The 17,104-nt window shown below is 42.7% G+C and overlaps 1 protein-coding gene across 2 annotated transcripts in view; it reads right to left on the bottom strand.

The window, feature by feature from the left end:
- The window catches only part of COL24A1 (collagen type XXIV alpha 1 chain), a 322,172-nt gene that overhangs the window by 61,051 nt on the left and 244,017 nt on the right, over window positions 1-17,104 (bottom strand). For both annotated transcript variants that reach the window (XM_073643550.1, XM_073643551.1), the window contains exons 29-34: window positions 16,429-16,482; window positions 16,300-16,344; window positions 10,856-10,900; window positions 9,335-9,388; window positions 5,185-5,238; window positions 1,151-1,204 (exon numbers count right to left, since the gene is read on the bottom strand). In XM_073643550.1, the coding sequence (XP_073499651.1) occupies window positions 1,151-1,204; window positions 5,185-5,238; window positions 9,335-9,388; window positions 10,856-10,900; window positions 16,300-16,344; window positions 16,429-16,482 (306 nt within the window). The remainder of the gene's footprint in view (window positions 1-1,150; window positions 1,205-5,184; window positions 5,239-9,334; window positions 9,389-10,855; window positions 10,901-16,299; window positions 16,345-16,428; window positions 16,483-17,104) is intronic.

Raw genomic sequence — 17,104 nt, 5'->3', positions numbered from 1 at the left:
TCTTCTCCACCATTATCTTGATAGTATCAAGCCATCGGGTTGCTGGTCTTCCTCTTCGCCTTGTTCCTTCTATTCTTCTGACCATGATGTCCTTCTCCATCGTTGCTCTCTTCATAGGATGTGTCCAAAGTAGGCAAGTCGTAGCTCGGTGATCTTTGTTCCAGTGACATGTCTGGCTTGATTTGTTCCAAAATCGATTTGTTTGTTCTTCTTGCCATCCATGGTATTGATAACACCGCTATATACAGAATTTAGCATACGATCCACCATGTTCAGTAGAAGATGTCACAGCTCTCCTCCTCCCCTTCCCTTCACAATGAACGTTGTTTGTATAGAAGGATTATCTGTGCATGCCTTAATCTGGGCACAGTCGGAGTTTGTCTATTGTTACTAATATCCATATGTAGAACAGGAGGTAGCAGTCTTATATTAGGCTTGGTGACCACTATGAATATTGCAAGATTTTTGTGGGTTTTTTTTATATATAAATATAGATCATAGTGATATCAAAAATAAAAACATAATACATTATCCAACGTTCAAAAAACATTTATCATAAAAACCTGATTTAACCAATAGGTCATTTTCTGATGACACATTCCCTTTTAAGTGATGCCCATTTAATTAAGACCATTTCCATCAGTTATAATAGTGCCAAAATAAAAAAGAACAAGCCTTCACCAAACCGGCTAGAAACCCTTTATCTTAAATATTATTTTATGTTTTTGCACTGATATTTCCCTTCTTTGGAACCAAGGTCAAACAACTGAAACCATGGACAGCAGCCCCGGACCATTACTTATCCCCTCCTACAGCTTGCACTACATGTTCAGACACAAATGGTATTCTACCGGGGACATTTTCTTTATCCTTCCAGACATGGAGCTTGGTCATGGCTTTACATTACTGCGGCTGACACTTGGCATTGTGTATTGAGTCTTACCTTGGAAACAGTAGTATGCACTGAAACCTCTTTGAGGCATCCACCCAAAACTGTATTAAAAATTGTGTCTTCTAGATAGGTGGAATCCTCAAAGAACAAGTGTGGTATTGTATGTGAATATCCGTCACAACAAATCTACCCTAGGTAAGGGGGTGGTCTTCTAAAGAGAGTGCACACTACATATAATGTCTACATAAAATGTCCCACCTTCATGCCAGGATCTCCTTGAGGACCAACATCTCCTTCACTTCCAGGTGGCCCCTGTGTAACATTGTATAAGGTCCATATAGATTAATTCATAACATATTTGTGCAGTCAGCAAACACAGGCCGAAGTATTGAAAGGGATGAAAAATCACCCATGTAGGGTCCGAGTAATGAGTGTTTCAACTTTCTGATATGCTTGATGCCATGAAAGGAGATTTTCTAACATATTGTGCACTGGTTTACAGGAGTGAGGTTTTGATAAATTCCCACCACTAGCTGAACAATTAAATAGAGAACTATTAAATATTGATCTCACAAAAATGTCCTTTAGGTGATTTGTAAACTATTTTATGGAATTTTAAAGATATGTATTTGGAATAAAGCTTGAAGATTTTTTATTATTGGATGTGCCTGTCCATCTCTTTTTTGCATTGTCTTTTATGGAACAATGAATATACCATATAGCCCCATATGGCTGCTAACGGAGAAATGTAAGGTTGGCCCAAAGCCCCTTGGGTGTTGTAAATTTTCAAAAGGCTCCCTTTCATCACAGCCACAGTAATGATGGCAAAGAAGAGAAAAGACCTGTATGTCTCACTAATATTAACTTCTGCAGTGTGTGCATGTGGGGGAACGGAGGTGTACTGGGGATTAGTTTCTTCAATCCTCGGAGGGAATTGGTATTGAGTTGTGAACCAGTAGTGCCCCCTCTCATGTGTCCCAGCCCTTATATGGTCTGTGCACATTCCCCCCAAAGTGCAGGCCCCAAGGTGTCTCCTTTCTGTCTAATTTGCTCTGCACCGCCTCATGTCAAGTGTGGTCCATCTCTAGCAACAGAGAACACTACACAAATTATAGTAAGTGGGGGCGGGTCTTTGTCTCTACAGTAAATGGGGGCAGGTCACTGTCTCTACAGTAAGTGGGGGCAGGTCACTGTCTCTACAGTAAGTGGGGGCAGGTCACTGTCTCTACAGTAAGTGGGGGCAGGTCACTGTCTCTACAGTAAGTGGGGGCAGGTCATTGTCTCTACAGTAAGTGGGGCGGGTCATTGTCTCTACAGTAAGTGGGGGCAGGTCATTGTCTCTACAGTAAATGGGGGCAGGTCACTGTCTCTACAGTAAGTGGGGGCAGGTCACTGTCTCTACAGTAAGTGGGGGCGGATCACTGTCTCTACAGTAAGTGGGGGCGGGTCACTGTCTCTACAGTAAGTGGGGGCAGGTCACTGTCTCTACAGTAAGTGAGGGCGGGTCATTGTCTGTACAGTAAGTGAGGGCGGGTCATTGTCTCTACAGTAAGTGGGGGCGGGTTATTGTCTCTACAGTAAGTGAGGGCGGGTCATTGTCTCTACAGTAAGTGGGGCAGGTCATTGTCTCTACAGTAAGTGGGGGCGGGTCATTGTCTCTACAGTAAGTGGGGTGGGTCATTGTCTCTACAGTAAGTGAGGGCGGGTCATTGTCTCTACAGTAAGTGGGGGCGGGTCATTGTCTCTACAGTAACTGGGGGCAGGTCACTGTCTCTACAGTAAGTGGGGCGGGTCATTGTCTCTACAGTAAGTGGGGCGGGTCATTGTCTCTACAGTAAGTGGGGCGGGTCATTGTCTCTACAGTAAGTGAGGGCGGGTCATTGTCTCTACAGTAAGTGGGGCGGGTCATTGTCTCTACAATAAGTGAGGGCGGGTCATTGTCTCTACAGTAAGTGGGGCGGGTCATTGTCTCTACAATAAGTGGGGGCGGGTCATTGTCTCTACAGTAAGTGAGGGCGGGTCATTGTCTCTACAGTAAGTGAAACGAGTCTGTCTCTCTACAGTAAATGGGCGGGTCTTTGTATCTACAGTAAGTGGGGCGGGTCATTGTCTCTACAGTAAGTGAGGGCGGGTCATTGTCTCTACAGTAAGTGGGGCTGGTCATTGTCTCTACAGTAAGTGGGGGCAGGTCACTGTCTCTACAGTAAGTGGGGACGGGTCACTGTCTCTACAGTAAGTGGGGGCGGGTCACTGTCTCTACAGTAAGTGGGGGCGGGTCATTGTCTCTACAGTAAGTGGGGCAGGTCATTGTGTCTACAGTAAGTGAGGGCGGGTCATTGTCTCTACAGTAAGTGAGGGCGGGTCTTTGTATCTACAGTAAGTGGGGTGGGTCTTTGTCTTTCTACAGTAAGAGGGCGCGGGTCATTGTCTCTCTACAGTAAATGAGAGCGTGGGTCATTGTCTCTCCACAGTAAATGAGGGCGGGTCATTGTCTCTCCACAGTATGTGGGGGAGGGTCTTTGTCTCTCTACAGTAAGTGAAACGGGTCTGTCTCCATAGTAAGTGAGGGTGGGTCTTTGTCTCTACAGTAAGTGGGGGCGGGTCTTTTTCTCTCTACAGTAAGTGGGGGCGGATCTTTGTCTCTACAGTAAGTGAGGGCGGGTCTTTGTCTCTATACAGTAAGTGTGGATGGGTGTTTGTCTCTCTGCAGTAAGTGAGGGCGGGTCTTTGTCTCTATACAGTTAGTGTGGATGGGTGTTTGTCTCTCTGCAGTAAGTGGGGGCGGGTCTTTGTCTCTCTACAGTAAGTGTGGATGGGTGTTTGTCTATCTACAGTAAGTGAGGGCGGGTCTTTGTTTCTCTACAGTAAGTGTGGGTGGGTGTTTGTCTCTCTACAGTAACTGGGGGTGGGTCTTTGTCTTTCTACAGTAAGTGGGTGTGGGTGTTTGTCTCTTTACAGTAAGTGGGGTGAGTCTTTGTCTCTCTACAGTAAGTGGGGGCGGGTCTTTGTCTCTCTACAGTAAGTGAGGGCAGGTCTTTGTCTCTCTACAGTAAGTGGGGGCGGGTCTTTGTCTCTCTACAGTAAGTGGGGGCGGGTCTTTGTCTCTCTACAGTAAGTGGGGGCGGGTCTTTGTCTCTCTACAGTAAGTGGGGGCGGGTCTTTGTCTCTCTACAGTAAGTGGGGGCGGGTCTTTGTCTCTCTACAGTAAGTGGGGGCGGGTCTTTGTCTCTCTACAGTAAGTGGGGGCGGGTCTTTGTCTCTCTACAGTAAGTGGGGGCGGGTCTTTGTCTCTCTACAGTAAGTGGGGGCGGGTCTTTGTCTCTCTACAGTAAGTGGGGGCGGGTCTTTGTCTCTCTACAGTAAGTGGGGGCGGGTCTTTGTCTCTCTACAGTAAGTGGGGGCGGGTCTTTGTCTCTCTACAGTAAGTGGGGGCGGGTCTTTGTCTCTCTACAGTAAGTGGGGGCGGGTCTTTGTCTCTCTACAGTAAGTGAGGGCGGGTCTTTGTCTCTACAGTAAGTGGGGGCGGGTCTTTGTCTCTCTACAGTAAGTGGGGGCGGGTCTTTGTCTTTCTACAGTAAGTGAGGGCGGGTCTTTGTCTCTCTACAGTAAGTGGGGGCGGGTCTTTGTCTCTCTACAGTAAGTGAGGGCGGGTCTTTGTCTCTACAGTAAGTGGGGATGGGTCTTTGTCTCTACGGTAAGTGGGGGCGGGTCTTTGTTTCGCTACAGTAAGTGGGGGCGGGTCTTTGTCTCTCTACAGTAAGTGGGGGCGGGTCTTTGTCTCTCTACAGTAAGTGGGGGCGGGTCTTTGTCTCTCTACAGTAAGTGGGGGCGGGTCTTTGTCTCTCTACAGTAAGAGGGCATGGGTCTTTGTCTCAGGTTTTGCTTCCTGTCTGTCACATTACACACAGGCATAACATGGAGAATGGCTTTCAGTTCAGGACAGGGAAGCAATTGGACATTGACAGGAGCAATAAATGCTGAAAAACATGGGAAAGGAAGTTTCAGTTCCTATATTGCTGGCAAACTACTGATGAAAAGGAACAACCTACTAAAAAAAGTGGATGATAAGTTACAAAGGATGAGAATCGGGTGAGTTTCGGCACTAATTAGACGGATATGTGACCTAAAAGCAGTATTACCTTGATGTTGGGCATAAAAGCAACAAGACTATGCTTTTCTACAGGTTTTAGGTGAATGGACAGATGATATGCTATTTAAAAAGACTGTGATTTACCAAGATGTGTATAGTAATGGCTAATATTCCGATAAGTAGACATATAGACTGAACTTACCTCTGGGCCTGTTTCTCCAGGTGGACCTGCATCTCCTTGTGGCCCCTTTGGCCCCTAACATTTAGGACAAATTATATGTTAAATTTGTGTAACCCAGAAAAGTAGAGTATTTTAAGATCATAGTATAATGGGAAATCTGTTCATTCTATGGCTTAGGCAATGTTCCTTTAATACTCGGAGGCTAGAATAAACACGGTGATTGGCTGAAGCTCATATGCTCTGCAGTATTTACAGACGGGCCTGTGGGGTCTGATGGGTTGCACCCGAGGACATTTGGTTTATAATTGAACAAATTATAAACATCTGGTAAAATTCTGGCAAAATGATCTTCAATGGGATTTGTCAATCTGCTCTGAATTACTCCTTACACTTTGTGAATTTCTCATAAAAGGGATATTGTTCTTTATATTATCATGAAGCAAAGAAACTCTATTACAAATGGCAAACTAATCAATCTGCTTTTCTGGGTCATAGAGCTGTACAAATGTGTATGGCAAAGTCACTGAGATCTGATAGCAAAACATTGCTGCGTTGCTTGTTTCCTTCCTTTACACCGGAGCAATCTCTTGTCGGCAGGAGCTGGTCAACAGTCATCGATCAAAGAGGCAGCGTTTTACAGATGTGCTGCAGCACAGTAAAGTGACCTGATTGCAGTACCAGCTATGACCACCAAGTGGCGAGCTGGAAAATCTTAGTTAAAGTGTGTAAGGCAATATGTGCATTATAGCGGGCAGGAAACACGCTGCAAACTTGTTCTAAATTGTCTGTATCTTATGAGTATGGGTAATGGAAAGTCTCAAAACAGAATACGTACAAAGGCATTAATGTACCCATATATAGTCAAACTAAATGTGAAAGTAACATTATAAGCTCCCTCTAGTGGAGACTTTAAACAGACAGAATTTCATAAAGGGAATCTGTCACCAGGTTTTGCTATGTAATCTAAGAACAGCATGATTTAGGGGCAGAGACTCTGATTCCAGCGATGTGTCACTTACTGGGAAGTGCAGAATTCACCTTATACCTCTGTGAACTGTCTGCTCCTGTAAAGTACCCCGCCTAGCCAATTTTTTATTATTCTGCCATCTATATTAGTATAGCTACTTGTGTGGGTTTACATCGTTAGCTGTTTTTAGCAGAGCTCAGTTGTCCAGCAAACCTTCACAATGGAGGTTGTAATGACTAGACAGCACGGTACTGAGTTGTGTTTGTTGCCTGCTGCTGACAAACCAGTGATATGAAATTGCAAATGCTGTTCTGTTGATGCATATGGCAGAGATTTTTCTTCTGTGTAAAAAGAGAGGCATTTCCAGCATATGATTTTTTTATACCTCATCCTGCCGGATATTACTCCTCTCATCCTCTCTATATACAGCCCCTTCCTGTAGTATATAATTCTCCTCAGCCCCTCTAAACTACACCATTATGCAATATTTCACTCTTATCGGCCCCTCTATATACAGCCCTACCCTGCAGTATATTACTCCTATCAGCCCTCTATATACAGCCCCATCCTGCAGTATATCACTCCTCTCAGCCCATCTACATACTTCACCCCATCATGCAGGATTTCACTCCCATCAGCCCCTCTATATGCAGCCCCATCTTGCAGTATATCACTCCTCTCAGCTCCTCTATATACAGCTCCATCCTGAAGTACATCACTCCTCTCAGCCCCTCTACATACTTCACCATCATGCAGGATATCACTCCTCTCATCCCCTCTATATACAGCTCCATCCTGCAGTATATCACTCCTCTCAGTCCCTTTACATATTTCACCATCATGCAATATTTCAATCTTATCAACCCCTCTATATACAACCCTACCTTGCAGTATATCACTCCTATCAGCCCTCTATATACAGCCCCATCCTGCAATATGTCACTCCTCTCAGCCCATCTACATACTTCACCATCATGCAGGATATCACTCCTCTCAGCCCCTCTTTATACAGCTCCATCCTGCAGTATATAACTCCTCCCAGCCTCTTTACATACTTCACCATCATGCAGTATTTCATTCTTATCAACCCCTCTATATACAGCCCTACCCTGAAGTATATCACTCCTATCAGCCCTCTATATACAGCCCCATCCTGCAATATGTCATTCCTCTCAGCTCATCTACATACTTCACCATCATGCAGGATTTCACTCCCATCAGCCCCTCTATATGAAGCCCCATCTTGCAGTATATCACTCCTCTCAGCTCCTCTATATACAGCTCCATCCTGAAGTACATCACTCCTCTCAGCCCCTCTACATACTTCACCATCATGCAGGATATCACTTCCTCTCATCCCCTCTATATACAGCTCCATCCTGCAGTATATCACTCCTCTCAGCCCCTTTACACATTTCACCATCATGCAATATTTCATTCTTATCAACCCCTCTATATACAAGCCTACCTTGCAGTATATCACTCCTCTCAGCTCCTCTATATACAGCTTCATCCTGAAGTACATCACTCCTCTCAGCCCATCTACATACTTCACCATCATGCAGGATATCACTCCTCTCAGCCCCTCTTTATACAGCTCCATCCTGCAGTATATAACTCCTCCCAGCCTCTTTACATACTTCACCATCATGCAGTATTTCATTCTTATCAACCCCTCTATATACAGCCCTACCCTGAAGTATATCACTCCTATCAGCCCTCTATATACAGCCCCATCCTACAATATGTCATTCCTCTCAGCTCATCTACATACTTCACCATCATGCAGGATTTCACTCCCATCAGCCCCTCTATATGAAGCCCCATCTTGCAGTATATCACTCCTCTCAGCTCCTCTATATACAGCTCCATCCTGAAGTACATCACTCCTCTCAGCCCCTCTACATACTTCACCATCATGCAGGATATCACTTCCTCTCATCCCCTCTATATACAGCTCCATCCTGCAGTATATCACTCCTCTCAGCCCCTTTACACATTTCACCATCATGCAATATTTCATTCTTATCAACCCCTCTATATACAAGCCTACCTTGCAGTATATCACTCCTCTCAGCTCCTCTATATACAGCTTCATCCTGAAGTACATCACTCCTCTCAGCCCATCTACATACTTCACCATTATGCAGGATATCACTCCTCTCAGCCCCTCTTTATACAGCTCCATCCTGCAGTATATCACTCCTCTCAGCCCCTTATATCACTCCTCTCAGCCCCTTTATATACTTCACCATCATGCAATATTTCATTCTTATCAACCCCTCTATATACAGCCCTACCCTGAAGTATATCACTCCTAACAGCCTTCTATATACAGCCCCATCCTGCAATATGTCACTCCTCTCAGCTCATCTACATACTTCACCATCATGCAGGATATCCCTTCTATCAGCCCCTCTATATGCAGCCCAATCTTGCAGTATATCGCTCCTCTCAGCCCCTCTATATGCAGCTCCATCCTGCAGTACATCACTCCTTTTAGTTACCATCACACAGGCACACGGCTCATTTGTGTATTACCAATCCTCAACGAGGCAACACTGTTCTAGACCGTCTAAGAGCAGAGGCAGGAAAGCAGGTAGCGGGCTGAGAGACACTTCATTTCGCATAATCGGCCATGAGCTGGAAGTACAGAAGGACTTTTCCAATGGCCACTGGAGGGTAGATAGAGCCTGAATGGGCATCCTTAGGGTGTGATAAGTGCAAAATGGGGCTGATTTAAAAATGGGTTATATTGGCATAAATGAATAAATATATTATTATAAGACTACATTGTGATTTTAGGAATAACACTTTAAGGTTGACCCTGCATAGTCATCACTGATTGGTCAGTGTCACTGTATGCTGGGCCACACACCCTCCCGGTACGCCACGCACACTTGTTCAAGTTTTGGCACGCATGGTGCAAAACTCACTTTTTGCAAGTTTTTGCACAAATTGCCACTTTTTGGGATTAGTTTACACCAAAACTGGCATAAAGTGCTTGATAAACGTGGTATGTACAAATTATATGTCAGAGGCACAGTGGATTGTTACATCTGCTCGGTGCTTGTATGTTCTCCCTGTGCTTCAGTGGGGCTTGATTGTAACTGCAATGTGCGTATATACTGCATATATTGGTGCTATACAAATAACAAGACACTAAAAATCAATAGTATAATCTAAAAGAAAGAATAAACATACTGCTTCTCCAGGCGGACCCATGTCTCCCGCGCTTCCTGGTGGACCAGGTGTGCCCTTGAAGGAAAAAGAAAACCAGTCACTGTAATGTATCAGTAATGGTAGAGCAGTAGTCTCCAACCTGTTTCTGTCAGGGCATGCTGGGGGTTTTAGTTCCAGTTGGTGAGCCTGTTTATGGTGCTGATCAGTGACAGTGTTTTAAGTCATTCCACAGGATAAAATCAACTCCATGGGTCCTAAACTAGGGGAAATCACTGCAGCTCTCTTTTCTTTCTGCCATAACGACTCTCTAGAAGTATTTTACTGACATGTTGTCATCTGATTATTGGCCAAAATAATCTTCCCCGATCCGTGTAGACAGACAATATCCAATCCGACGTTTCGCCAGGGTTGGCCTTTGTCAAGGTTATCTGGTTTCAATGGAGGATAATTAGACAGAGTCTAATGATACTGCTAAGAAGGTTGAGACCCCTGTGGGCATCAGTGGTGGTCAGTGTGTCTGGTGCAGAGCGGGACTCGCCGAACAATGGCGGTAACAAAATATCACGTTATTTAGTGAATCTCACAAAGTGAACCCATTAAAAGAATGTAAAATGTATCTACCAAAACGCCGATTCTTTTGGTCACCTCACATATCCCCCCCATCAATTAATTAAAAATAAATACATAAAATAGAACCTCTCAAAATGTCCTATATAGTCCTAAAAAATAGTTTAAAAAAATACAGCCCATAGAGGAATTGCTATTTTCTACAATCGCACATCAGAAAGATTTTTTTTCAAAATATATTATATGGGAAATTAAATTATGCCATTAAAAATACTATTTGTCCATAAAAAAACAAGCTCTCCTATGGTTCTTGGAAGGTGGTGGTGGTGGTGGAGGGGGTTAAAAAAGCAAAAGCAAAAAAATTGCTCCTTCAAGGGATTAACTTTTTTAAAAAGTAAATCATAAAGCCACATTTTCCCTATTGAGTGAATGGCTAAGAAGCCGATGTTAGGTAAGTGCTCTTTATTGAACTGATTCTCTATTTCTTTTATGTCATAACAGCAGCTGCCACTAGGGGGAGCTCAGATCCATAGGCTGCTGGCTCCACCTAGTGGTGGCTCCATGCAGGCATAATAATAACATTCAGTGTGAGATTCATGATCAAGCCTAAGGTAGGCAATCAAAATTACATCTGTGTTGGTCTGACAACCGGCACCCCCCATGGAGCAGGTCCCACAGCTGCCAGAAGTACATATTGTATAGAGCCACTGTGTAGTGACCATTATTGGTACTGCAGCTCAGCTCCAATTGAAGTGAAAAGGAGCTGAGCTACAGTATCTAGGAAAGTTCAGTACAGTGTAATGAGCTGTGGTGTCCCGGATTCATACATTGTTGACTTCCAGCTGCTGCAAGACCTGCACAGATCTATCCTAAGGATCTGTTATCAATCTCAAAGTCCTGAAAATCCCCTTTAATTGCATGTCACCATCCTTTACATCATTTGTCACATTTTGCAGAAATCGATGTGAAACTTACAGATTTTCCTTGTTCTCCTCTTTCTCCATGACTTCCCACCTTTCCCTATATAATTGAAAGGCAAGTTATATAAATATATTAGGGCAGAAACTGTAACTATACGACCTAATAATACAGTATAGCATATATATATATATATATATATATATATATATATATATATATATATATATATATATATATATATATATATATATATAGTGGTGGCATATGGATGCACTCAGTGAGCACAGCACCCTCCCAATGCACTTCCAGGCTAATTTGCATGTGGTTTTAAAGCTGGATTTCTCAGCCCTGGCAAATTGGATGACATTGAATGAGTCTTATTTTTATAGTTGTAGGAAGACCTATACCGCCATACCACTGAATTCTTTAGTAAAGATCATTGTGACAGGTTCCCATTAATGTTCTTGCATGGAAAATTACACCTTGTTTATTGAAATATGAGCAAGAATGCCCAGGAGGGACAAGTTCTAGACCACATACAAGGTCACACCTCGTATCACACTGAGAATAAATGGTTATTGGAGTGGTGGGAGAGTCTGGAGACATCTGCAAGAACCAAAGGGACGTAAGATCTAAAATAACTCCAATGGGGCAAGTTACAAAGTTCCCTTGATGAACGTTGTAAAGCATCACATGCGTCAGATGAAATAAATCCTTCACCGGAGCCAACAACAACAATGGACATTATTCCATGGTCTTTCACACATGAGAACAATTGTCGATGCACCTTAACAGGCCATAAAGCTCATATATATATATACAATGGGGAAAATAAGTATTTGATACACTGCCAATTTTGCAAGGTTTTTCCCACCTACAGAGAATGGAGAGGTCTGTAATTTTTATCGTAGGTCACTTCACCTGTTAAAGACAGAATCTAAATCTAAAATCCAGAAAATCACATTGTATGAGTTTTAAACAATTAAATTGCATTTTATTGCATAAAATAAATATTTGATCACCTACCAACCAGCAAGAATTCTGGCTCTCACAGACCTGTTAGTTTTTCTTTAAGAAGCCCTCCTACTCTGCACTCATTGCCGGTATAAAAGACACCTGTCAACACAATCAATCACACTGTAACATCTCCACCATGGCCAAGACCAAAGAGCTGTGTAAGGACACAAGGGACAAAATTGTAACCCGCACAAGGCTGGGATGTGCTACAGGACAATAGAAAAGCAGCTTGTTGAGAAGGCAACAACTGTTGGCCCAATTATTAGAAAATGGAAGAAACACAAGATGACTGTCAATCTTCCTTGGTCTGGGGCTCCATGCAGGATCTCGCCTCGTGGGGTAAGGATAATTCTGAGAAAGATCAGGAATCAGCCCAGAACTACATGAGAGGACTTGGTCAATGACCTGAAGAAATCCATGGTTACAACCACTTATATAGTGACAGTTAGTTAGCTGTTAGTGGTCATTACAATTGATACATAAACTACTGCATTGCCCTGCATGGGGTAAGTGACATAGAAAATCAGTCTTAAATATTACCATTAGTAACACACTACGCTGTCATGAAAAAAGTACAACCTCAAGAACACTGTCCCAACCGTGAAGCATGGTGGGGGAAACATCATACTTTTCTGCAAAGGGGACAGGATGACTGCACAATATTGAAGGGAGGATGTAAGGGATTATGCATCGTGATATTTTGGCCAACAACCTCCTTCCCTCAGTAAAAGCATTGAAGATGGGTCTTTCAGAATGACAATGACCTGAAACACACAGCCAGGGTAACTAAGGAGTGGCTCTGTAAGAAGCATTTCAAGGTCCTGGAGTGGCCTAGCCAGTGTCCATACCTGAACCCAATATAAAATCTTTGGAGGCAGCGGAAACTCAATGTTGCCCAGTGACAGCCCCAAAACCTGAAATATCTGGAGAAGATCTGTATGGAAGAGGGGGCCAAAATCCCTGCTGCAGTGTCTGCAAACTCGGTCAAGCACTGCAGGAAATGTCTGACCTCTGTAATTGCAAACAAAGGTTTCTGTACCAAATATTAAGTTCTGTTTTTTTATTGTATCAAATACTTATTTCATGCAATAAAATACAAATGAATTATGTAAAAATCATACAATGTGATTTTCTGGATTTTTTCCTAAGATTCTGTCTCTCACAGGTGAAGTGACCTACGATAAAAATTACAGACCTCTCCATTCTCTGTAGGTGGGAAAACTTGCAAAATTGGCAGCGTATCAATACTTATTTTCCCCACTGTATAGGTCACTCTGTATTAAAGAGACACAGAGAGCAATAAGCAGTCTAGGTGTGGACACCCGTGAAACAATTTGTTGTCCTCTGCTGGAGGTTCAGCATTAGTATCGTGACCCAAGAGCTTCAAGCAACACCTGGGAGGGTAGAATAAGGTGTTTTTATTTTACGAGGAGGGATTTAATATTTAAGAAGGGGTTGTCCTCAAAGTGAACAAACCCTTTAAAGGACTTTTTCTGGTTTAGGAAAACACCTGTCACCTGACTGCAGTTTTTTAATAATAGTAAAAAAAAAAACCGCCCTCCCCTGATTCGACATTGAGTCCCCACCGCTGCTCCCGATGTCTGTTATTGTCTGCAGCACTGACATACAGTCAACTGCGCTGCAGATAATCATTAAAGAGGTATTCCCATTTGCAAGATCCTATCCTAATATGTAGTATGTGTAATAATAATAATAATAATATTAGCGAATACCTCCAATTAGAAATGTAGCATAGTTCTTCTGATATGCTATGTCGCTTTCTCCATACAGGGCAGTCCGGTAGCGTAGGTGGTATCCATGGTAACGACCACTAACAGCTAACTAACTGTCACTATATGAGTGGTCATAACCATGGATACCTAAACTACAATGCAATGCCCTGCACATGGGGTAAGCGACATAGAGAATCAGAAGAACTATACTACCTTTCTAATTGGAGGTATTTGCTAATATTATTATTATTACACTTACTTAAGCTCAGCAACGGAGACTAAGTGCTGACGAGAGGGTGAGTAAAGCACAATTTTTTTTTTAAAGAAATTGTAGCCAGGAGATGAGTTTCTGAAACTAAAAAACACCATTAAAACAGTGCTGTTTATAGATGGGTGTCTCAGGTTTGGCTGATATATCTTAACTTATCTTTTAAGACTCCTTTATGGCTCATACAACAGCTCACAGAGTAGTATATGGATGATGTATAAATATTTTACTGCCTCTACAAATATAAAGATGATTGAAGCTCAAAACATAATATTATGCCTTGTTAGTAAGTCAATGGATGATTAAAAGGGGTTTTCCACTACTTTTACAATAAATCTTAATGGGCTCCTGGAGTACTTACCCTTCGATTTGTAATCAGAACTGTGTTCAGTGTCGGAAAAAAAATGTTTTTCCGCGAGAGGGCTCACATGACCTCTGCAGCCAATCAGTAGCTGCTGATTGGTTGGAGCCTTCACATTCCATGCGAACAGGAGGAATGATTGGCTACAGTACAGACCAAAAGTTTGGACACACCTTCTCATTTAAAGATTTTTCTGTATTTTCATGACTATGAAAATTGTACATTCACACTGAAGGCATCAAAACTATGAATTAACACATGTGGAATTATAGACTTAACAAAAAAGTGTGAAACAACAGAAAATATGTCTTATATTCTAGGTTCTTCAAAGTAGCCACCTTTTGCTTTGATGACTGCTTTGCACACTCTTGGCATTCTCTTGATGAGCTTCAAGAGGTAGTCACCGGAAATGGTTTTCACTTCACAGTTGTGCTCTGTCAGGTTTAATAAGTGGGATTTCTTGCCTTATAAATGGGGTTGGGACCATCAGTTGTGTTGTGCAGAAGTCTGGTGGATACACAGCTGATAGTCCTACTGAATAGACTGTTAGAATTTGTATTATGGAAAGAAAAAAGCAGCTAATTAAAGAAAAACGAGTGGCCATCATTACATTAAGAAATGAAGGTCAGTCAGTGCGAAAAATTGGGAAAACTTTGAAAGTGTCCCCAAGTGCAGTTGCAAAAACCATCAAGAGCTACAAAGAAACTGGCTCACATGAGGACTGCCCCAGGAAAGGAAGACCAAGAGTCACCTCTGCTTCTGAGGATAAGTTTATCCGAGTCACCAGCCTCAGAAATCGCAGATTAACAGCAGCTCAGATTAGAGACCAGGTCAATGCCACACAGAGTTCTAGCAGCAGACACATCTCTACAACAACTGTTAAGAGGAGACTTTGTGCAGCAGGCCTTCATGGTAAAATAGCTGCTAGGAAACCACTGCTAAGGACAGGCAACAAGCAGAAGACACTTGTTTGGGCTAAAGAACACAAGGAATGGACATTAGACCAGTGAAAATCTTTGCTTTGGTCTGATGAGTCCAAATTTGAGATTTTCGGTTCCAACCACCGTGTTTTTGTGCGACGCAGAAAAGGTGAACGGATGGACTCTACATGCCTGGTTCCCACCGTGAAGCATGGAGGAGGAGGTGTGATGGTGTGGGGGTGCTTTCCTGGTGACACTGTTGGGGATTTATTCAAAATTGAAGGCATACTGAACCAGCATGGCTACCACAGCATCTTGCAGCGGCATGCTATTCCTTCCGGTTTGCGTTTAGTTGGACCATCATTTATTTTTCAACAGGACAATGACCCCAATCACACCTCCAGGCTGTGTAAGGGCTATTTGACCAAGAAGCAGAGTGATGGGGTGCTACGCCAGATGACCTGGCCTCCACAGTCACAAGACCTGAACCCAATCGAGATGGTTTGGGGTGAGCTGGACCGCAGAGTGAAGGCAAAAGGGCCAACAAGTGCTAAGCATCTCTGGGAACTCCTTCAAGATTGTTGGAAGACCATTTCCGGTGACTACCTCTTGAAGCTCATCAAGAGAATGCCAAGAGCGTGCAAAGCAGTCATCAAAGCAAAAGGTGGCTACTTTGAAGAACCTAGAATATAAGACATATTTTCAGTTGTTTCACACTTTTTCGATAAGTATATAATTCCACATGTGGTAATTCATAGTTTTGATGCCTTCAGTGTGAATGTACAATTTTCATAGTCAAGAAAATACAGAAAAATCTTTAAATGAGAAGGTGTGTCCAGACTTTTGGTCTGTACTGTATATCAGTCATGTGACACCCTACCCACCACCAAATATGGATATTTTTTTCCACAGGGAAGTAGCGGCACCACTCTGGAGTGTGAGTACACCAAGGGCACATTAAGATTTATTGTAAAAGTTGTGCAGAATCCCTTAAAGTACAGTACATTCATACTGCATGAAAACCGCTACTGAAAAAGAAAAACCTTGCAAAAGAAAACAGTACAGGTATAATGCAATAAGGGGGCACCATCATGGGGATCAATTAACTCTGTGATTCTAATTTTTTCAGGAATCACGTGTGGATTTATCATCAATGGCGCAGACAGTAATATAATTGTTTGGGTGTAGAATTTACTCACGATACGCCCAGGAGGTCCCTTTTTCCCAGATTCACCCCTTTCACCCTAGAGAATGGAATATTAAAATATTTTTTTAATCACATTTGGACTAAGAGAACATTATACATTTGATCGTATCGTATCGTTTACCTTCAACCCTGGGCTACCCTGTTCTCCTAGCGGACCGTCAGGACCTCGTGGACCCTGAGCAAAAAGATTGAATAGTTATAGATCAGTGATGAAAAATAAACAGGTGAGGCACCGGAAATAGAGATGACCATCTCATGATAAAAAAAAATCTTAAAATTAATAGATCGCTGCAAAAATGATAATTCTGCATGGAAACCTGGCAGGAACTGTTGTGTTCTTCTGCAGCGCCACCACAGGTGAGATTAAGTATTGTGTAATATAATTGTGGACTTGTATGTGTAATGTTCAGATGTGCCAGGTCCTCCAGTAACAAGAGACTCTTTTGTAATCCACAATTCCATTATCTATCAATAATCAATATATCTATCCATCACAATTTCTTATTAACATTTTGTTGCATTTTGTTGCACTTTAGGACCCTCTCAGTCCACAAATCATTGCAGTAAGTAAAGATGATTAGCAATATAATCGTTAAAATGCCAATGGATGATGAAGGTGATGCTGAAGTAAAGAGAAATTCCATGGGGAGACATGTAATTAGTAGTTAGCAGGTTCATACAAGTTCTCCAGGAATGCAACTTTCCATTTGTTTTTAGGCTGTGGACAGAAGAACGTGCACGGTACCTCATATATCAGACATGAAGATGAACTGGGCACCATTAGATCATCACCAGTC

The sequence above is a fragment of the Phyllobates terribilis genome, unplaced genomic scaffold (genome assembly GCF_046119375.1).
Source record: "Phyllobates terribilis strain yellow unplaced genomic scaffold, ASM4611937v1 Scaffold_8__6_contigs__length_399053987, whole genome shotgun sequence".
NCBI lineage: Eukaryota > Metazoa > Chordata > Amphibia > Anura > Dendrobatidae > Phyllobates > Phyllobates terribilis.
Note: the sequence above shows the minus strand (reverse complement) of the source record. Positions and strands in the feature narration are given on the sequence as shown.